The sequence below is a fragment of the Rutidosis leptorrhynchoides genome, chromosome 1, assembly GCF_046630445.1.
Source record: "Rutidosis leptorrhynchoides isolate AG116_Rl617_1_P2 chromosome 1, CSIRO_AGI_Rlap_v1, whole genome shotgun sequence".
Lineage (NCBI taxonomy): Eukaryota > Viridiplantae > Streptophyta > Magnoliopsida > Asterales > Asteraceae > Rutidosis > Rutidosis leptorrhynchoides.
In genome coordinates this window covers 170,904,657-170,928,220 of record NC_092333.1, presented here as the reverse complement: position 1 = coordinate 170,928,220, position 23,564 = coordinate 170,904,657, and the positions used below count along the sequence as shown (strand labels likewise).

General features: G+C 37.3%; 1 protein-coding gene across 2 annotated transcripts; it reads right to left on the bottom strand.

The window, feature by feature from the left end:
* Positions 1-1,013: 1,013 nt before the first annotated feature.
* LOC139866985 (GABA transporter 1-like) lies at positions 1,014-22,449 on the bottom strand. 2 transcript variants are annotated; one of them, XM_071855293.1, is made up of 7 exons: positions 22,250-22,449; positions 3,844-4,074; positions 2,646-2,743; positions 2,322-2,508; positions 2,018-2,148; positions 1,665-1,901; positions 1,014-1,568 (listed from the first exon to the last, which is right to left on the bottom strand). In XM_071855293.1, the coding sequence occupies exons 1-7, from the start codon at positions 22,368-22,370 to the stop codon at positions 1,188-1,190; spliced, it is 1,386 nt and encodes a 461-aa protein (XP_071711394.1). In that variant the 5' UTR covers positions 22,371-22,449; the 3' UTR covers positions 1,014-1,187. The 2 variants fall into 2 exon arrangements, with proteins under 2 accessions (XP_071711394.1, XP_071711399.1); XM_071855298.1 differs by lacking the exons at positions 3,844-4,074; positions 22,250-22,449 and adding an exon at positions 2,930-3,064 and having other exon boundaries at positions 1,016-1,568.
* Positions 22,450-23,564: the final 1,115 nt, after the last annotated feature.

The following is a 23,564-nucleotide window of genomic DNA, read 5'->3' as shown; positions in this document are numbered from 1 at the left end:
CCATATATACGTCTCTCACCGCCCCATATTGTTTGAAGAGTTTCCAAAAATCTACCACCTTCCAGTCATCGGGAAAATTGTAGAACATGTACGATGTTAATCGATTTCGGTTTGACCCCCCATGATTGTTGTTGTTCTCGTAGCGACCGTTGTATCTCCCTCGAACTCCCGCCGTGCCTGCCGAAGACGTGCCTTGCCTCACACTCTCTCTCTTGTTTTTCTCTCTCACACATTTTTTTTTTTTTTTTTTTTTTAAAAGGCAGCTATCTAAAAATTACTAGTAATTAAGGAGACAAGTTTACCTGTTTATAAAATCTTCCCTCTCTGATGTTTGTTTTAACTTCAAAATCCCATAGTCATCCTGTAACATTTGTGTATTAGTCAATCATACCCGTTGGAATATTATATTATAGAAGAGTATATGATAATCGAAAGGGTTGTTAAGGTGGTAATATCGACCCATTCAGTTGTAAATGCTTGATTCACTTTGTATTTTGGCTTTAACAAGTCACACACATAAACTCAACAAGAATCAACATAAAGTTGGGACAGAGGTAGTAATACTATTTGACCCGTGACCCAACCCATTTTGACACCGACTGCACAAACTAAATTTACCTGATAACCCCTAGATGACTGATCTAGCTTAGAAAACAACGAAAGCATCATCTTTCTAACATCGGGGTACATACTCGGTTGGTCCCACTCACCATTACAACCAATCAACTCTCAAGGACTATGTCTAGCTGGCTCATCATCATTTGAATACTTAACAACAAATGGACTAGTAATTGGGAGTAAACCATGATACAAAGTGAGCTTAGTTTACCATCTTCAAAGTCTCAAAACTTGTTATTTTTTTATTACTTGAAGATTTGATCATTCAGTTATTTATGTATATTGACTGTTAGCATTGATATTATACATCTCTTGACCCTTTTCAATTGTCTTTCTGTAATCATGAAAATTGCTACGTAGTTAACTTAAATTTCTTGAGATATTTTTTACATTTCGAATAAAATTGTCTTTTACAAATAACTTTGATTACCAAACGCGCATTTCAGTTCATATTTTTGTTGAACGATAGTAGAACGTTTACAAAATATTTACTTTCCTAGTATTTAGTACTACCAAGCTAAATATTCGACTTGCAATCCTACAACATTCGAGTTAAAAATATGATTAGATCATACATTTGCAAATAATTTATAAGTCTTGGCATCAAGACTTATTTGTCTTACTGCTGCAACAGCTGCAGTAACTCCAACCAAAGAGAAAACCACTGCTATTGTTGAATTTAACCAAAACACAGGGCTCTGTCTCGATGGTTTAAACGTCACGTTATAAAACACAACTGGTAACACAAAGTCCAATGGTAAGAACCCAAAGGCTCCAATCATCGCATTAATATCACCAAAAAACGGAAGCATTGCTGCCATTGTTGTAGCCAACATCACAGACATTGATCTTGAAATAATTCTCGGAATCACATTTCTAGCTGAAAATTCACCACTCGTTGGGTCAGAAAATGTTTTTTCTAGAACTTCATTCGTCGGTTGCAAATAAACCTGCAAGTAAAAATAACTTAAAAAAGTTAAATCCATAAAAATTACTTCTATGAAATAACTAGTTTATGATAATATCGGTTGGTGAAATGAACGTACTACTGCAACTGCTGAAAGTTGGAGTATGGTGAAGATATTAGTCATCATAATGAACCATCTTGGAACCAATGGTTTATCATTATCATCAAGAAAGTTACTTAAAACGAGGCCTGCCGACTGGTTACCAAAAGCCCAGTACCCAGACACCGCAACGCTAAAAAAAGTTACTATGACAACCGTGTAGCAAACACATAACCCCTTGAACATCTTCCCCTTAACAGGTGGTGCAAGTGTCGCCTACACATGAATAAAGAATATTAGTCGAAATACAAACGCCTAGGTGCACACCAGGTCTAGTGACCTGGTGCACACATGCTCGATCATTCAAGTTCAACTAGTTAAATATAGTTTACTTGTATTTCCGGAATGATCCCATTTCCATAAGTGGTGGCGATAATCGCCATTGCATTAAAGATCCCAAAAATCCGAGTTTCATGGTCATTACTCAAAGAGTAATCCTTATGCGGCGCCTTCGAAGAATTTCCTAAAAAGGAAAAAAAAAAAAAAAAAAAACGGTTAATGATTATTATTATTTTTTTAATAAGGATATAGGTTTAGGATAGTTTACCTAACGTAAGTCATCCTAAATCTAATGTCTAATAAATATTTACCAAGTATTCATACAAGGATTTTGGTATAAGGTTATTAATATTTTACCAATGTAAATAGAAGCAGAAGTAGCACAAGTACTGTACATAAGACATAGTACAAGAGATACGAGGTTGATATGGCGAAGGGAATGGAATGAAGGAATTTGTGCCAAAATCAACATAAAAGCGCCGAAAATAACCACGAATTCGTATAGCTTCATTGATCCATTTGGATTCCACAGCACATATATTGCCTGTAAATTATGAACGGATCATTTTTTGGTTATATATTTACAATACATATACATAATTACATTACATAATTTACATAATTACATTACATAAATTACATAACATAATAATATAATCAAAGAGAAATGATAGAAATTACCTTGAGGCATTGACCTCCCAAAAGAATATTGCCCACAACTGCACCATAGCACACCATGAATTGTATTGGGCCCACATAGTATTTACCCCATATTGGGCCTGTTAAAACACATTACCATCCATTTAGTTTGTTTTCTTAGAAATATAATACTCCACCAACAAAAATATACTACTATATATCATAAAAGTTAGAATACACGAAGTATTATTTTTAAAATACACTCATATTACAAATATTTATAAATACTTCATCTCGAGAATGCAACCTCAAAATTGATTACTTACCTTAATACAACTAGATGATAGCCAATGATTGAATACAAGTTATTTATTGGGGTAAATAATCTTTAGGTGACGGAGTCGGTGAAAATGGTACATGCCTTGATTATAAATGAGCCATTCCATAATAGTAGCCGTAATAGATTTTTTTTGTGAAATGGGAAAATCAAATTAGAGAAAATAAATAAAGACCGTACGTCACATTACATTATTGGGTCCCTTTTCTTTAATGATTATCATATACATCACGGCTTTGACTATTGTGGACAAATACGATATACACTTGCATTTTTTCAAATCTTTTTTTTTAAAGCTAAATTTCATAAGTAGAAATAGCAAGTAGAGAGATATATCGAAAAGGAAAAATCAACAACAAACACATCTATAACTCCACCAAAAATATGTTTGACACGAACAAGGATTGGCCGCCGTGTGACCTACTGCTCAAAAATATCTTAATATTTTTATTTACGCAAAAATATCTATTAATATTTGTATTTATCACAATAATATCTTAATATTTTTATTTACACAAAAAAACAAATAACAAAAAGCACTATCAAATAAGTTGACCCATCAAAATTCATCAGTCATTAATTTTGCTATAATTAACATATTGAAATTGAAATTGAAATGTGCTGGTGCTACATTCACGTAAAATTTACACAAAATTTTACAAGATGAGATGACATAAGAGAATCAAAAACAACTACTATTTCTCCCTTATCGTGCTCTCTAATTTGATTGGTCTAATTCAGTTTGTGAACATTGTTATAATTTTTTTTTGTAAACATATCATTTCTCCTAACTTTTTATGTAAGTTAAATCGCACTAATGATATCAAATTTCCTAGATATCTATGTATATTTTTGCCTTTTAACAAAAGGTTACTCTTTAGATAGATAATGAAATATGTTTACCTAAAATATCATAAGCCATGTCACGAAAGCGAAGATGACGGTGGCCCAACTCAGCGTGGTGTTCAAGAACGAGCGAGATGAGATTGTACGAATAAAATGTGACGATCGCTCCGATCACCAACGACAAAATTCCTGCAATCCATCCAAGTGATGCAAAGGCAAACGGTAGACTTAAAAGTGGTGGTGCTACTATCGATGTCGTCAAATGATATCCACTATGCCACCATGACCCTGTCACATATTATATATTTATATATCGTTATTAAATTTAGAATTGTTCAAAGAACATACTCCACTGTTTAAAAAAAATATTGTAATAACACTGGACATTTTATTTACTTTGCAGTTTTATTTACTACTATATACTAATACTATTTACCTACATCTTTGTTTTACATTCATACATTAAAAATATTAAAAAACTACACAGTTTTAATGTTAACTTATTTATGAAAACGAATAAATAATAGGGGACGACTTAGAAATGAATAATGTACAATTAAATCTTAATGGAAGAGCATCACACATATATGGGGGTGCATAATATAACGACCATCACACAATTGTGGTCCCTCAAATCTAAATTCTAAATTACGAATTGAATAATTTACCAAATTAAATAGAATAATGATGAAGCAACTACCCAAACTTATAGGGTACTATTTATATATTTATATCCATATACGTATACGTATATAATGTAAAAATTGATTCAATAAATTGTGTTCGGTTGTTGGGACATGAATGGAGCCCTGAAATCCTTTAGTGTGTAACATAACATGAACTTATTATTGAACTATCAACTATGTTAAGTTTAGAAAAAAAAAAAAAAAAAAAAAATGCGTCACCTTATGAATATAAATACTCGTAGTAAATAGTGTATATAAATAGAAACGGGTTTTTTTTGAAAGGCAATGAATTTGATTAACAACTCGAGCAAAAAATACAAACATACAAACCACACGAGCAGTATCAAAGCTAAATCTACTCTAATGCTATGAAGCAAAAGGAAAAATGAGACTAGCCGATAAACAGTTTTCTGCCGAGAGAGCAGCAAGCTGAGAACAAAACTGATACACGAGACGTAAAATACAATGATTAAATTAAATACTCTTATGGCATCGTCAATCAAACATGCCAATCGATCTTTTTGTCCTTGATTCTTCTTGAAATCCAGTCGAAACTTAGGATTTGAATTTCACTTAAGGCTGTTTGATCGTTCCACGATTTGTTTTTGAAGATTTTATTGTTTCGATTCTTCCAAATTAGATATCCGCACGTCCATTCGATCGCTTGCCAAATTTTTGTCCCGAGCTCCGAACGAGTTATGTTGCAACTACCCAAAAAGGCTTCACTTACGCTCAAATATGTCATGCTACCAAACCCCCACCATCTATACACTCGTGACCATATATCTATAACCGAGTTGCAGAAGATTAAGGAATGGTCAATTCTCAACATCTTTATCGCATAATGGACATCTAATCGAGTGTAAGTCGATTAAACGATTATCCAATTCGACCATGGTTGGAAGTCTTTTTTTCATAGTTCGCCAAATGAAGATTTCAAATTTCTTTGGGATGAGATTATTTCGCATTGTTTCCGGTTGTCCTTTACCATCTAACATCTTTTCTTACAAAATCTGAGTCAGTTTTTGTTGTTGTGAATTTGCCATTTGAGGCCTAGTTCCAGCGCCAAACATCACTTCCAGCCGCTTGCCTGCAAAGAGAATTAATCATATTGTTCAGTAATGATAATTCATCAAGAACACGACCTTGAGGTTCCCGGATCCAATTCGCATTGAAGCTGCAGCTATCACCATTCCACAAGATTCGATAAGCCACCGTTGCTTCGCCATTTAAGTCTAAACGAAACAGTCTCATGAATCTGTCTTCTAGTCTTTCGCCACAATGTAACATCCCGCCTTTTTCCAATTACTTTTCCGTTATACTAATATAAAGTCCGTTATATGTTTATAACATCTTCCGTTGATACGCGTTTTAAATTATCTCGTTTAGGTAATTCCCGCACCCGAACGAAAGTTGAGGGACTAAACTTGACAAGGGATCAAACCCTTGACTAGGTCAAAGGGTCAACCCCTTTCACCCATTCATTTCCACCTCCATCTCTCTCTCTTTCTCTCTAGCAAGAACACACACCCAAAACCAAATTCATTCAATCATCATCTAAATCCGATCTAGGAGGCTTACAACAAAATAAATTACATATTCGTAATCCTCTCTTCATCCTCTTCATTTTGGTACCAACTTCATCTCGTTTGGGTAACATTTCTAAAACTCTAGATTTCTCTAAATTCGTGTTTTTGATTTGAAATGGTGTTAGTTAGTGTCTATGGCTCAAGTCTAACATGAATATATGTTTGGTTTGCTCGATTTGTTGTTTTTGGAGTAACTAGCATGAACTTGAAATGGGTTTGCTTAATCCTTGATTTTGGATGAGTTAATGTTGTTAGATTGTTAAAGTGCATGTTTTAATTGTGTTACTAGTGTCACTAGCTTCGTTTTGATGCGTAGGTTGATTAAGAAAACTTCAAAAACATGAATATTGATTTTGTGATGTTTGACTAGGGTTTGATAGTTCTTGACATGAACTTTTGATGCTTGAATGCCATGGAATGTTAATTGTTAGTGATTAGTTGTAATGTATGCTTAATTACCTTCGAAACGGCATATCGTATGTGTAAATTGGATTCCCGAAACTTAAAATGCAATTGATGAACTTGAAACTTTGAAAATGGACTTTTAAACGATCACTTGACGAGAAATCGGTTATGGAAAATGTTGTTTTTGTTTGATGAAACATGTTTAGTTGTGTTCCTTGTCAAAAGAGCTTTCCAACGGTATAAGATACGCTTCCTAATTGTTTACGGTTTGAGTTTTGCGTTTGTTTGAAATTTTACCAAGCCTTGAACAAGTGAAACAGGCCAGGGACCAGGCCACGGCCATTGTCGCGCCGCGGAGCAATTTGTCGCGCCGTGGCCCAAAGGGTGATTTTAGAACATGTTTTTCAAGCTTTCTGACCTTCAACATAGGCATTTGTCGCGCCGCGGAGCAATTTGTCGCGCCGTGACAATTGCCTGTTTCATCAGAACTTCAGCAAACTTGTTTTGGCCATAACTTTTTGACCGTAACTCCGTTTTCGATGAATCAAATATCGTTGGAAACGTAATAAGATTTCCTTTCTAATGGTAAGGTTTTGAAATGTCAACTCAAACTTTATTACAATCGTTCTAACATGCTTTTATACTTGATTCTTGCATGAAACTTGACAACGTGATTCACATGCTTCATAATCGAGTCGTAACGAGCCATAGGACTAATTGAACATCTTTGACCGTTTGTGTTTACCGTTATTGATATAACCTATATGTTTAGGTCAAGACTAGCCTTGTCCTTGCACACGGTTACTTGTTGAAGTACTTATTTACTCTTGCAATCAAAGGTGAGATCATAGTCCCACTTTTACTCTTTTAAACTTACTTTTGGGATGAGAAAACATAAACGATTCTTTTAAACTAAGTGAACACAAGAACGGGAAAACAAACATTCTACATACGAGTTTAGAACGAAAATCCTCAATCCGATTATCATTAGTTACATCAGATGGTGTAAGCGAGAACTTATGTTATATGGCCATATGGGTTTGACAAACCCTCATTCAAACGGTTCGCTACCGTTTACGAATGAAATATATTTTCGGGAACAGTGTTGTTCTAGCACTAATTGATGGGGTATTCAACGGACGGAACGTTAAGCTTTGATAATTGGGTGCTCGTGAATATTAACTTTTAGAATGTACTATGGCTTTATCGATGTTGCAAATCTTGTGGTTCAACTTACTATTACTCATTTACTTATTTAAACCTATGATTTCACCAACGTTTTCGTTGACAGTTTCTCTATGTTTTTCTCAGGTCCTTGAACTTAGGTGATACATGCTTCCGCTCATACTATTTGATACTTGCATTGGATGTCGAGTATACTTGCATACGTGGAGCGTCTTTTTGACTACTTTTAATCGTGTCGCATGTGTTTCATACAAACTTTAAACATTGTTATGTACTTGTTATGGAAACTACTTTTGTAAACTTTGAAACACCCTTATTTATGAAATGAATGCGACATACTTTTCGGTCAAACTTTGTTATAAAGACTTACGACCATGTAATGGGACCATACGTAGATGACGCCGTCATTTGACGATTTGTCGGGGTCGCTACAAGTGGTATCAGAGCTTTGGTTGTAGAGATTTAGAGTTCATTGGTGTCAACCCCGAGTCTTAGGGTACATTGGTGAGTCTAGACTACAACCGGCATATAGACTTGACGTAGGAATTACTTGACTATTTGTGCATTTATACTCGAACTCTCTTACTCATATCTACTCTTATCCTATCTAAATCTTGCGTTGTATAATTTAATTGACACGCCACCTTGACTATATGATGTAATGTCGAATGCACATATGAATTTGGGTAATATAATTCCCGGAAATTATATTACGGTGACTCATATGAACATACCGACATTATGACATAAAGAATTTAAGGCGGGTCAAGGATAATTTTCTCTCTATCTTTATCCCATATCACGGTTAGTATCATTTAGAATACTAACCAACGGTATTCTTTTGTTTTGAAGGAACAATGGCTCCTCGTCGTGTACGCCGCAATGAAACTCCCGAACAAGCTCTCGAACGGATGATAGCTACCGCCGTAGATGCGGCCATGGCCGGTCACTCTTCCAACAACAATAACAATAACAACAACCACAACAACAACAACAACAATGGGGCCGGTAACTCAAACGAGGGATGCTCCTACAAAGCTTTCATGGGGTGCAAACCTCACACTTATGATGGAACCGGTGGACCGGTTGTGCTTACTCGTTGGTTTGAACAAACCGAGGCCGTCTTTAGCATAAGCGGTTGTCGGGATCAAGACAAGGTCAAATACTCCACCCACACGTTCTCCGGTGTTGCTCTCACTTGGTGGAACACCTATGTTCAATCGGTGGGTACCGATGAAGCTCATGCCCTCTCTTGGACCGATTTGAAGGAAAAGATGATTGTCGAATATTTTCCGCGCGAAGAAACCCGAAAACTTGAAGAAGAACTAAGAGCTTTGAAAGCGGTCGGAAACGATCTTAAAACTTATAATCAACGCTTCGCCGAACTATCCTTGATGTGTCCTAATCTTGTTAACCCCGAATCTCAAAGGATTGAGCTCTACATGCTCGGTCTTCCAAAAAGCATCAAACAAGGAGTGATGTCATCCAAACCCACTACTCATCAAGCCGCTATGAACATGGCTCGCCAACTAATTGAAACGGTTGACGAAATCGTAGTGCCGGCTCCTAAGGCCGAGGACAAGTCGGGTGGCAACAAAAGGAAATGGGAAGCCACTCCATCAACCAACTACAACAACAACACCTTCACCAAAAAGCCCTTCAACAAAGACGGCAAGAAGGGTTATGTCGGAAACTTACCTTTGTGCAACAAGTGCCACAAACATCATTACGGCGAATGTAACAAGCTAATTTGTCACCGTTGCCAAGGAGTTGGTCATAGGGCCAACAATTGCACAAGCACCGCCCCCGTCGCTCGAAAGGGGCCCAATCCTCCAAGGACGGTCACTTGTTATGAATGTGGCCAAACGGGCCATTATAAGAACGAATGCCCGAAAAAGAAAGCCAACCCCAACAACCGAGGCCGAGCCTTTAACATCAACACCGAGGAAGCCCGAGATGACAATGAACTAGTCACGGGTACGTTTCTTCTCAACAACTCTTATGTTACTTGCTTATTCGATTCGGGTGCCGATAAATGTTTTGTGTCCAAGACTTTAGCTCCTACCCTTTGCACTCCACCACACCCTTTAGATACTACTTATTCCATCGAAGTGGCCGACGGAAAACTGTTAAGTGCCGACACATATTACCGGGGGTGTACTTTGAACATTTTGAGTAAGGAATTTGAAATTGACTTGATACCCATGGAACTAGGAAGCTTTGATGTAATAATCGGTATGAATTGGTTAGTCAAAACGAAATCTCACATTCTTTGTGATCTTAACGCAATCCGAATTCCTATCGAGAATGGTGAACCTTTGATCGTCTATGGCGATAAGAGTTGCACCGGACTCAACCTCGTTTCGAGTATTAAAGTTAGAAAACTACTCCGTAAGGGTTGTTTTGCGATCCTTGCTCACGTTAAGAAAGTCGAGTCCGATGAGAAGCACATCGATGATGTGCCAATTGTTAGTGACTATTCCGATGTATTTCCCGACGAATTACCAGGTCTTCCACCTCATCGACCGGTTGAATTTCAAATCGATCTTATTCCAGGAGCCGCACCCGTAGCGCGTGCACCATATAGACTCGCTCCATCTGAAATGCAAGAATTGCAAAGTCAAATCCAAGAACTACTTGATCGTGGTTTTATCCAACCTAGCCATTCACCTTGGGGCGCTCCGATTTTGTTTGTTAAAAAGAAAGACGGATCCCTACGAATGTGCATTGACTATCGTGAACTAAATAAATTGACGGTTAAGAACCGATATCCTCTTCCTCGCATCGATGACCTCTTTGATCAACTACAAGGGTCTTGTGTATATTCGAAAATCGATCTCCGCTCGGGTTATCATCAATTGAGGGTTAAGGGGGAAGATGTCTCCAAAACCGCTTTCCGAACTCGTTATGGTAGTTATGAATTCCTTGTCATGCCATTTGGTCTCACTAACGCACCGGCGGTGTTCATGGATCTTATGAACCGCGTGTGTAAACCGTATCTCGATAAATTCGTTATTGTGTTCATCGATGACATATTGATCTATTCTAAAAATGAAGAAGAGCACGAACAACATCTCCGACTTGTGCTTGAACTTTTAAGACAAGAACAACTCTATGCCAAATTCTCCAAGTGTGAATTTTGGTTAAAGGAAGTTCAATTTCTTGGTCATGTTGTAAGTGACCAAGGTATTAAAGTCGATCCAACGAAAATCGAAGCCATTAGCAAATGGGAGACTCCTACTACTCCTACTCACATTCGTCAATTTTTGGGTCTCGCCGGGTACTATCGTAGATTCATCGAAAACTTCTCTTTGGTTGCACGTCCTCTAACCGCATTGACTCACAAGGGAAAGAAATTCATTTGGGCGACCGAACATGAATCCGCATTCCAAATCTTGAAAACGAAGCTAACCACCGCTCCTATCTTGTCACTTCCCGAAGGCAATGATGACTTTGTTGTATATTGTGATGCCTCGAAACATGGTTTTGGGTGTGTATTGATGCAACGAACGAAAGTCATTGCTTATGCTTCTCGACAACTCAAAATTCATGAACGAAACTATACGACACATGATCTCGAACTCGGAGCCGTTGTCTTTGCACTTAAAATGTGGAGACACTATCTTTATGGAACCAAGAGTACTATCTTTACCGACCACAAAAGCCTCCAACACATTTTCGATCAAAAGCAACTAAACATGAGACAACGAAGGTGGATTGAAACCTTAAACGATTACGATTGCGAGCTTCGTTACCATCCCGGGAAGGCAAATGTAGTAGCCGATGCTTTAAGTCGAAAAGAAAGAGCGGTGCCTCTTCGTGTCCGAGCCTTAAACATCACCATCCACACAAACCTTAATAGCCAAATTCGGGTAGCCCAAGATGAGGCTCTCAAGGATGAAAACCTTTCACACGAGCTCTTGAACATTCTCGTCTCTCGATTCGAAATTAGGGAGACCGGACTCCGATATTACGCCGGAAGGATTTGGGTGCCTAGTTATGGGGACCTACGAAGCCTTATTTTAGATGAAGCCCATAAGTCACGATACTCGATTCACCCCGGTGCCAATAAGATGTACCACGACCTTAAACAACTATATTGGTGGCCGAACATCAAAAGGGACGTAGCTACTTATGTTTCCAAGTGTTTGACATGTTCCAAAGTCAAAGCCGAACACCAAAGACCGTCCGGACTACTTCAACAACCCGAGATCCCGCAATGGAAGTGGGAAAGGATAACGATGGATTTTATCACCAAGCTACCAAAAACGACGGGCGGTTATGATACCATTTGGGTTATTGTTGACCGTCTCACCAAATCCGCACACTTCCTTGCCATGAAAGAAACGGACAAAATGGAGAAACTTGCACAACTTTACATTAAGGAGATCGTAGCCCGACACGGTGTACCTTTGTCGATTATCTCCGACCGAGATGGCCGTTTCGTTTCTAGATTTTGGCGTACATTGCAAGAAGCATTGGGAACGCGTTTAGACATGAGCACCGCATATCATCCTCAAACCGATGGACAAAGCGAACGTACAATTCAAACCTTAGAGGACATGTTACGAGCTTGCGTGGTTGATTTCGGAAAAGCTTGGGACAAGCACTTACCTCTCGCCGAGTTCTCTTACAACAATAGTTATCACGCGAGTATTAAAGCCGCACCTTTTGAAGCGCTATATGGCCGCAAATGTCGTTCACCTCTTTGTTGGGCCGAGGTAGGCGACGTGCAAATCACCGGACCCGAACTCATTCACGAAACCACCGAGAAAATCGTTCAAATCCGAGATAGGCTTAGGACGGCCCGAAGTCGTCAAAAGAGCTATACCGACAAACGACGCAACGATCTTGAATTTCAAGTCGGTGACCGAGTAATGTTAAAAGTCGCACCTTGGAAGGGTGTAATCCGTTTTGGGAAACGCGGGAAGCTAAATCCGCGGTATATTGGTCCTTTCGAAATCTTGGAGCGTATTGGAACCGTTGCTTATCGTTTAGATCTTCCGCCTCAATTAAACTCCGTTCATCCCACCTTCCATGTATCTAACTTGAAAAAGTGTCTTGCCGAACCCGATATCGTCATCCCTCTCGAAGAACTTACTATTGATGACAAATTTCATTTTGTGGAGGAACCGGTTGAAATTGTGGACAACTCCGTCAAGACATTGAAACAAAGCCGAATTCCGATTGTTAAAGTCCGTTGGAACGCCAAAAGGGGACCCGAGTTTACTTGGGAAAGACAAGATCAAATGCAAAGGAAGTATCCTCATCTATTCGTGAATTCGGAAACGCAAGATCTCGAGGAAGAAACAACGACTACTACGCCTACTTAAATTTCGGGACGAAATTTCTTTTAAGGAGTGGGTAATGTAACATCCCGCCTTTTTCCAATTACTTTTCCGTTATACTAATATAAAGTCCGTTATATGTTTATAACATCTTCCGTTGATACGCGTTTTAAATTATCTCGTTTAGGTAATTCCCGCACCCGAACGAAAGTTGAGGGACTAAACTTGACAAGGGATCAAACCCTTGACTAGGTCAAAGGGTCAACCCCTTTCACCCATTCATTTCCACCTCCATCTCTCTCTCTTTCTCTCTAGCAAGAACACACACCCAAAACCAAATTCATTCAATCATCATCTAAATCCGATCTAGGAGGCTTACAACAAAATAAATTACATATTCGTAATCCTCTCTTCATCCTCTTCATTTTGGTACCAACTTCATCTCGTTTGGGTAACATTTCTAAAACTCTAGATTTCTCTAAATTCGTGTTTTTGATTTGAAATGGTGTTAGTTAGTGTCTATGGCTCAAGTCTAACATGAATATATGTTTGGTTTGCTCGATTTGTTGTTTTTGGAGTAACTAGCATGAACTTGAAATGGGTTTGCTTAATCCTTGATTTTGGATGAGTTAATGTTGTTAGATTGTTAAAGTGCATGTTTTAATTGTGTTACTAGTGTCACTAGCTTCGTTTTGATGCGTAGGTTGATTAAGAAAACTTCAAAAACATGAATATTGATTTTGTGATGTTTGACTAGGGTTTGATAGTTCTTGACATGAACTTTTGATGCTTGAATGCCATGGAATGTTAATTGTTAGTGATTAGTTGTAATGTATGCTTAATTACCTTCGAAACGGCATATCGTATGTGTAAATTGGATTCCCGAAACTTAAAATGCAATTGATGAACTTGAAACTTTGAAAATGGACTTTTAAACGATCACTTGACGAGAAATCGGTTATGGAAAATGTTGTTTTTGTTTGATGAAACATGTTTAGTTGTGTTCCTTGTCAAAAGAGCTTTCCAACGGTATAAGATACGCTTCCTAATTGTTTACGGTTTGAGTTTTGCGTTTGTTTGAAATTTTACCAAGCCTTGAACAAGTGAAACAGGCCAGGGACCAGGCCACGGCCATTGTCGCGCCGCGGAGCAATTTGTCGCGCCGTGGCCCAAAGGGTGATTTTAGAACATGTTTTTCAAGCTTTCTGACCTTCAACATAGGCATTTGTCGCGCCGCGGAGCAATTTGTCGCGCCGTGACAATTGCCTGTTTCATCCGAACTTCAGCAAACTTGTTTTGGCCATAACTTTTTGACCGTAACTCCGTTTTCGATGAATCAAATATCGTTGGAAACATAATAAGATTTCCTTTCTAATGGTAAGGTTTTGAAATGTCAACTCAAACTTTATTACAATCGTTCTAACATGCTTTTATACTTGATTCTTGCATGAAACTTGACAACGTGATTCACATGCTTCATAATCGAGTCGTAACGAGCCATAGGACTAATTGAACATCTTTGACCGTTTGTGTTTACCGTTATTGATATAACCTATATGTTTAGGTCAAGACTAGCCTTGTCCTTGCACACGGTTACTTGTTGAAGTACTTATTTACTCTTGCAATCAAAGGTGAGATCATAGTCCCACTTTTACTCTTTTAAACTTACTTTTGGGATGAGAAAACATAAACGATTCTTTTAAACTAAGTGAACACAAGAACGGGAAAACAAACATTCTACATACGAGTTTAGAACGAAAATCCTCAATCCGATTATCATTAGTTACATCAGATGGTGTAAGCGAGAACTTATGTTATATGGCCATATGGGTTTGACAAACCCTCATTCAAACGGTTCGCTACCGTTTACGAATGAAATATATTTTCGGGAACAGTGTTGTTCTAGCACTAATTGATGGGGTATTCAACGGACGGAACGTTAAGCTTTGATAATTGGGTGCTCGTGAATATTAACTTTTAGAATGTACTATGGCTTTATCGATGTTGCAAATCTTGTGGTTCAACTTACTATTACTCATTTACTTATTTAAACCTATGATTTCACCAACGTTTTCGTTGACAGTTTCTCTATGTTTTTCTCAGGTCCTTGAACTTAGGTGATACATGCTTCCGCTCATACTATTTGATACTTGCATTGGATGTCGAGTATACTTGCATACGTGGAGCGTCTTTTTGACTACTTTTAATCGTGTCGCATGTGTTTCATACAAACTTTAAACATTGTTATGTACTTGTTATGGAAACTACTTTTGTAAACTTTGAAACACCCTTATTTATGAAATGAATGCGACATACTTTTCGGTCAAACTTTGTTATAAAGACTTACGACCATGTAATGGGACCATACGTAGATGACGCCGTCATTTGACGATTTGTCGGGGTCGCTACACACAAATCCAAACATCTTTCCAGAACTTGGTATTGGATCCATCACCTACTGAATTTGTAAAAGAGGTTTTGAATTCGATACCCAACTCCGAAATTTTGTGACATGCATAAACGATATTTGACCAGACACCCGTCGAGGAAGTATACGGCCTCGATGTGGATGAGGTTAATCCACCATCGTGACCATAGACGCTTTTTATTATATTTACCCATAATGATTCAGGTTCGTTATAGAACCTCCACCACCATTTCCCGAGCAATGCCAAGTTTTTACAATTAAGAGACCCAATGTTTAGTCCCCTATCCGAAAATCGAAGGATAACCTGATCCCATTTTACCCACGAAATTTTGTTTCCCGTCCCGGAATCCCCCCCAATTTTTTTCCTTACACGCTCTAATTCTTTAATCACACAAGGCGGGGCACGGTAGATCGAAAAGTGATATAATGGAAGACTAGAAAGGACTGATTTTACAAGTGTAAGACGTTCATCGAATGAAATTGTACGTGTTTTCCTATCCGAGAGCTTGCATTTGAATTTTTCAATTACACATTTCCAATCATGCAATTTCTTCATTTTCATACCAATTGGAAACCCGAGATATTTGAACGGGAAGGTACCCACATCACACCCGATATAAGTAGCCAAGGTCGAAACCTCTTCGATGCTCATTCCAATCCCCAACGAAATACTCTTACGCATGTTAATTTTCAGTCCAGAAGCAAGTTCAAAACACTTTAGGAGACTCAATAAGCTTTTTACATCTTCTCTTCCACAATTATAAAAAAGATCGTATCGTCCGCATATTGAAGATGCGAAACTGTAATGTTGTCGTTTCCCACTTCAATACCCTTATACATACGTTTCTCTACTGTGGCCTTTGTGAGTATATTGAGACCCTCCGCTGCTAAAATGAATAAGAACGGGGATAAATGATCACATTGTCTAACCCGTCTACCCATTGAGAATTCATTTGTCGGTGATCCGTTGACCAAAATCGAAGTAGCAGTCGATTTAAGACATGACATAATCCATTTACACCCCCTATTTCCGAACCCCATACAAGTCATAACTTCATTCAAGAAATCTCAATTAAGACAGTCAAAAGTTTTCTCGAAGTCCACTTTGAAGATAATCCCTTTTTTCGTTTCCGTTTAAGATATTCAATTGTATCGTTTGCAATCAAGACCCCGTCTAGGATGTAACATCCTTTGAGGAACGCGCTTTGCTCCATGCCCACCACACTTGGTACTACCCTCCTCAAATGGTTGGAAAGAGTTTTTGAGATTATTTTATAGTAGCTACCGATTAGACTTATTGGCCGAAAATCATTTAGGCCAATTGGATCATTTACTTTCGGTACCAAAGTCACGAGGCGTTGCAACCCTTTAATATTTCACCCGTTTCCCAAAACCAATTCACAACATCCATAAGATCCTTCTTTAAAATCGACCAGAATTTTTTTAAAAAAAAGGAAATTAAAGCCGTCCGGACCTGGAGCTTTATCGTTTCCACAGTCTTTTATCGCCGAAAGAATCTCATCTTCACCAAACTGGAGTTCCAGGTCTGTTTTCTGATTTGGTGAAATAGATGGGTAGTTGAAGATCACTGGTTCAAGTGATGGTCGAGGAGTTGAGGGTAAACTAAAAGCCCGAACGAAATGGTGATACATTGCATCTTTTATGTCACAGGAGTTTTCGTTCCACACACAATTTATTTTTCAACCCACGTATGTTATTTTTGTTATATCGTCTTCGAATAGTTGTATGAAAAAACCTTGAATTCTCATCACCTTCCGTTATCCACTTGATTCTAGCCTTTTTTTTTTCAACATATTAGCTTTGGCTCTATCTAATTTCAACCATCTCTTTCTCGAATCTAGCCATTTACTTCTTTCCAAGTCACTTAAAGTTCTAGTATCAACTTCTGTCTCCCACATGTTTGCCTATATTCTGAATTTTTTCAATTCCGACTCTATACACCCGAATTGAGGTTTGCTCCATTCTTTGAGAGCATGCTTCACATTTTTGAGTTTATTTCGGAAAACACAATCTTTTCTATGGCTCATAACTTCAGTTTTCCATGCGTTTTCTATAATCAAGTCTACACCTTCTAAGGACAGCCATTCATTGAAAAGTTTAAATGGTTTTGGACCAAAATCAACGCATTTATCTCGAAGTATAATTGGGCAGCGGTCGGAGGCTTTCCTTTGAAGTACAATAGCCGACACATCATTCTAAAGATTAAGGAATTTTTCAGTAACCAAAAATCGGCCGAGTTTGCTCATCTTCATCCCATCATCACTTATACGTGTAAACCGTTTTCCTCCCATGATGATTTCAATAAACCGTCATTTTTCTATAAACTCGTTGAATCTCTTCGCATGGTAAGGTAATAAATCACAGTTGAATCTTTCCGCCTCATCTCTAACTTAATTGAAATCTCCGCAAATAACCCAAGTAGTATCATGCTGTGATAACCTCTTGCCCAACTCAGACCATAACCTAATTTTACCCGCGTCATCATGAGAACCATAGATGTTTACCACAATTGTCTCCATGTTTGTGGTCTTCCATTGGCCTTTCACAGCTATGAAGTACTCGCTGATTTCCATACACTCAGTGGAAAAAATACTAGTATCCCAAATCATCAGTAAACCGTCCGAAGCCCCGACAGCTTCTTTTTGAATGAACCTACAATTATAAGATCCCCACAGATTTTTAACCCAATTATCATGAAGAGTCCTACATTTTGTTTCCTTAAGGAGAAAGAAACAAGGTCTTTCACTTGAACACAAGCTTCTAGCCCATCTAAAAGCACCATTTTTCCCGAACCCTCTAATGTTTAAAGAGATAATCTTCATAGTGAACTAATGAAAAAACGATAAAGTGAAGATATCTTACTACTGTTTGTTGCAGTTGGTGTGGTTCTCTGGCCACTTTAGACCCAATTTTTTCCCCATAAACTCTAATCTCTTTACTGTTGCCAGAAAAAAATTCTATTTGAACAGCTTCCATTCGATGTGCAAGACTTGGATTCCACAGATTTATCTTTCATATTTTTTAAGTTTTTCTCACAATTCCTGCACTCTTCTTTGCCATTCCATTTTGATCCGCTTCTAGCCATGGTTTTGGTTCGGATTATCCTTGAAGATACTTTCCAACTCCCAATTTTGGTCCAGGCACAGTCATTGCATAGCGAAGAGAGGTTACTCTTGTTGGTCGACGATGTTTTTTGGGTGGAAGGTGATTTGTTGTTTCGGTCAATTCTATCCTGAAGGGAGGAATGTTCAGGTTCAGATTTCTTCATCGAGTGGTTTGAAAGTGATGAGGTTGATTTGGGTTTGAGGTTTGTAGATGGAGAGTTAGGGATAGAGGGTCGGGTCAGGTAGAGTGTATGTACAGATTTGGGTTTCGCAAGTTGGGTAGTTTTAGGCTTATATTTCGAGGACTTAGTTGGGTTAGGCTCCTGAATTGGGCTGGTAGCTAGAGGAGTAATGGGTGGGTTTATAGGAGAAACATGTATTGGGCTGGGATATTTGGGGAGTCTATTTTGTGAAGGGATGGAAATTGGACTGGTTGTTGGGCTGCGGTTTACACGAAAAAACTTTGGTGGGCTGCTAAATGGGCTATTTGCTGTTGGGCTACGATTTGGGCTATTTGCTGGAAAAGCTGAAGGGTTAAGGGGACAAGAATGGGTGTTTTCAGGTAAAGTTTTATCGATAGGAGTGGTTAGGGTTTCCAAGACTATCTCTCGCACATATCATCTCCTGTATTAAATCTATCTCTTGGTTTGTCAGGGGTGTCAGAAGGGGATGTACCTGTATTCTTGAGCTCCTCCACGTAATCATTTAAATTTTTAAATAAATCATTATTCCCCATGCAAGACTCTTGATCTTCCAATGTTTTGTGTTCTTCCTCCTGGTTGATTTTTCGGTCACCGGAGAAATTGCTTAGGGGATCAGGGTTTATCTGAGGCTCGTCTTCTGAATCATAAGCTTCATCCTCGTCATCGGAATCTTCATCAGATTCAGATGTCTTGAAAACATTGTTGTTTCCATTCACACCTTCATTATGATTATCGCAATTGAAATCTAATTCTACAATTTCCTTGTGTTCTTCTCTTACTCTGACATGATAACCGTTTCCCTTGTGCATGAGCATGATTTGATCATTAATGATCTCCGAATGGCCCCTTAGCTTCAATAAAACTCTACCAATAACTAGATTTTGGTTATGCATATTAATGGCGCAATTTTTCATATCCAGGATTTTACCCCACCATTGAGCAACCATTACGAAAGTTTCTTCTCTCCAACATGTAGAAGAAACACCAATGATAGATATCCATGTCAACCGTATTTCTGGCCATAGGACGTCTTTGCAAGGTCGAATGTTATGGAGCCATCCGTGTATTGGATGATTCGGGTTATTCAAAAGGTTATTCATTGTTTCTGATCCGTCTAAGATTAACATGATTTCGAAACTGCCTAAATACTTGATTGTGAAATCTTGTAGCCCATCAATTTTTCATAACGAATCAAGTTTATCCAAGGCATCTATTTGCTCGACTTCTCCAATAACTGCATTGTTGAACATCCCATCATCATTTAGGTAATCGTTGACCTGTACTTTTCTGAAGCTGGGGATTTCTATTGGAGCCTTTTTATTGTGTTCAGATGTTGAATGTTGTCTCGGGATTGTTCCATGACCGGAACTACGTGGCCTTGATAAAAACTCTCTTAAGTCGCCTCTTTGAGGCCCTATAGTGTCTTTGTAACTTCTATCGTCTCTGACATAGCCTTGGTCCATGTTGATTTCAGTTTTCTTAATTGTCTCTTCACGTTTGAATCTTTCGCCACGAGCATCGTATTTAGCTTGCTGCTGTCGGTCCTCTTGTCGTTGGGGTTTCTTTCAAAGGCCTTCTATACCCTGACAGGCCTACCCTTGAAACTGATAGAGCTTAAGGATCTGGTGAGTTTGAATATCACCAAATCCGACGAAAGCGAATTTTAGCCGTTCCTGAGTCGTTTTTGAGCGATGTAAATATCTCGAACCAAACCATATGCTTTGAAGAATCTCCACAAGTTCGGTACCATCCAATGTGATTGAAAAACATGAATGAAGTCAAACGATTTCCGTTGTTTCACCTGTAGTGTGTCCTGTAGTCGCCGTTATATCTCTCTAGTGTCCATCCATTGCTCGCCGGTCGTTTTCTCTCTCTCTCTCTCTAAAACTCTCTCTCATTCTCTCTCTTGAGGTTTCAAATAATTACTCCGTATAAATTTATATAATAGAAACAAGGTTACATATTCTATAAAGTCAAGTCTCGTTATTGATACTAGTGAAATTATGGGTACGTACGTATTGATATTGATATTATCACAAATTTGATAAATTCAAAACATTAAATTGTACATAAAATATTTACAACTATTATTATATGGATATATATATATATATATATATATATATATATATATATATATATATATATATATATATATATATATATATATATATATATATGTAGACTTTATCAAATCAAATATAATTGAATACAATAATAAATTATTATCGTCAATTATTATAAGAGTACGTTTGCAGGCACATATAGCGGGTTTTGTTGAATTATCAATCAACATAGTTATACATCTAACCTACTCCATGAGTATATGATACAATACATTAAATATGCACAGTATATATTAATATTAATACTCATATTCAATATTGAATACATTAAAGTTCAATAAATACGTGGGGTGTTGTGTCCTACTAAGTGTGAATAATCTTGGATCCGGTGGAAACTGGAGAGTGGAGACTGACCTTAATGAATGAATATTTTAATTTGTACGATAACATCGGATGGTTTTCAATTTGAAGAGTTATTTGTAAAAAATTTGATCTTCATACCCTTTTAATTTATTTTCTTACAGAAAAACATACTCATGTTTAAAAATAACGTGAAGCCACACATATAAAATACTCCTAGAATAAGCTTTATGTAGTGAAACTACTCTACCTTTCACATAGTTTGAACATATATATATTTTTTATTTGTTTATACCCGTTTATATATAGAACCAAAAGCTTGGTGATATAGTCCAATAAGCTATAGCTATCATCGAAAGCTAATGGCCTTCGATTAATATCCACGGGTTAATTAGTTTCCCAAACTTAGAATTGATGATCAAGCCTTTGGTTTGTTTGTTGTAATATTGTTTCATGCTCATGTTCCCTAGCTTGAATGGTCGCAAATCCTTCATCTTTCTGATGAATCGATTCCTTTTATGTCTTTATGATATTCATTGTAAAATATATAGGAGGAGGAATTGAAGGTGTACAAGTTAAACCCACACTCATTTTTGGAAGTTTTTTTTTTTCTAACATCATTAACTAAATCAACATTTGCTTTTGGCTTATGTGAGATTCTGTTTTTTTACCTTAAAAAAGGGAGCAAGTTGTTAGGCCAATGACCAAACTTGACATCATACGAATATGAGCTAGAAAATCAAAATAACATAAAATGTGTAAATTTTTTAAAGTTTTAGGTTACTAGGGGAATATAAATATTTTTAGTCAAATATATGTGGCTTAGTCAAATATATGTGGCTTAACCGTGCTACCGCTCCATTTTTTCTGGACACTCTAAAATATGTTGTCAGTAAATTTTGAACCTGAAATTTCTTGAGAGGATATCAAGACCTCAACTACTTATTTATAGTAACGTAAAAAAATCAAAAATCAGTTGAGAAGATATGTTCAAGACAAAGATAGCATAGAAAGCTAGAAAAATCATGAATTTGTAATATAATATTATGATAATATATTCTCTAATGATGAATTCAAAGATGAAAGGAAACAAAAGGTAGTAATTAAATATAGAGGAGGATGTATAACCTTTGGATTTGAGAACAAAAAGAGCACCAGCATCAAGTTGTTGTTTGTGATGGTGAGTGGTTGTGGAAAATGATTGAGTTTCTTTAACTCTTTCTTCATGCACCGCTCCAATGGAGCCCATCTCTCTCAAAGTGAAAGAACAAGTATAGGTATGAAGAGAGATGGCTAGTTATGATGAACTAAATGTAAGTCTAAATACTACTCGTACTGCCTTTTATTTATATAATTATATAATAATAGCATACAAACAAGTTAATTGTCAACCATATTTTATAGGGGAAATGTTCATTTTGGAGCCACATAAGCTACTTCACCAAAGTTCTGTTGTTTTGTGCAAGTCGTGAAAAAGCCGCCTAAACCATTATATTCTGATGACGTGTCTATTTTCATAAGGCTATTATTGAACTGTGAACCATCCTTACTCGGCTACCCGTTCTTGGGCTAAGGGACACATACAATCATTCCATTCTTTCACTGAACTTTTCTCCTCTACATCAGTGCCACATCAGCACAAACCTTTTAACATTCATTTCACATTCCTTTCACTAAACACTCACAATCATACACTCCATTTCCAGCTTTAACCAATTTTAAATTATTACTTAAATACAATAAATAAATACAAATAACATTTTATTAAATAAAATTAAAACATTATATTATTAAAAATTTAAAACATTACATAATTAAATAAATAAAAGACAATACATAAATAAAAAAATACAATAAATATGCTAATTGTTTCGAACAATATAATAAATCTTCCACTTCCATTTGATTTTTTTTTTTTTTTTTTTTTTTTTTTTGTGTTTGTGAAATATGAATTGACAGTAGTGTTGGATAAATAATGGAATGAGAGTGTATGTATATATAGAGAAATGTAGTGTATTATTGGTTTAAAAGAAAAAAAAAATATTAAAGAAAGAGCCGTTGGAGGAGAAAAAGAAAAAAAGGAAAAAAATAATTATGGTGGGCCCCACAAATTCACGCGTTAGAAAGGTGAGGGGGATGGCTGGCGGTCCTGGTGGCGGATCGGTGGTGGTGGGGGTGAAACGGGTGGCGGTCGGTGGCGGTTCTTTTCACGAGCCACTACATGTGGCCTTAGTGGATCATCTTTAATGGACTTGGCCATTCCGTATTTAAAGAAGTTTAGATTCTTTTTTTCGATAAAGTATTCTATTATATTCTACACGAGAAAGGTCGACTAGAGATATTCTATCTTTCCCCGAATACCACCTTTGGTGAGTTAGCACAAAAAAGAAGACGTCATGGTGATAATGTGACCATTCAATCATGACTACCGCCATGGCACCCA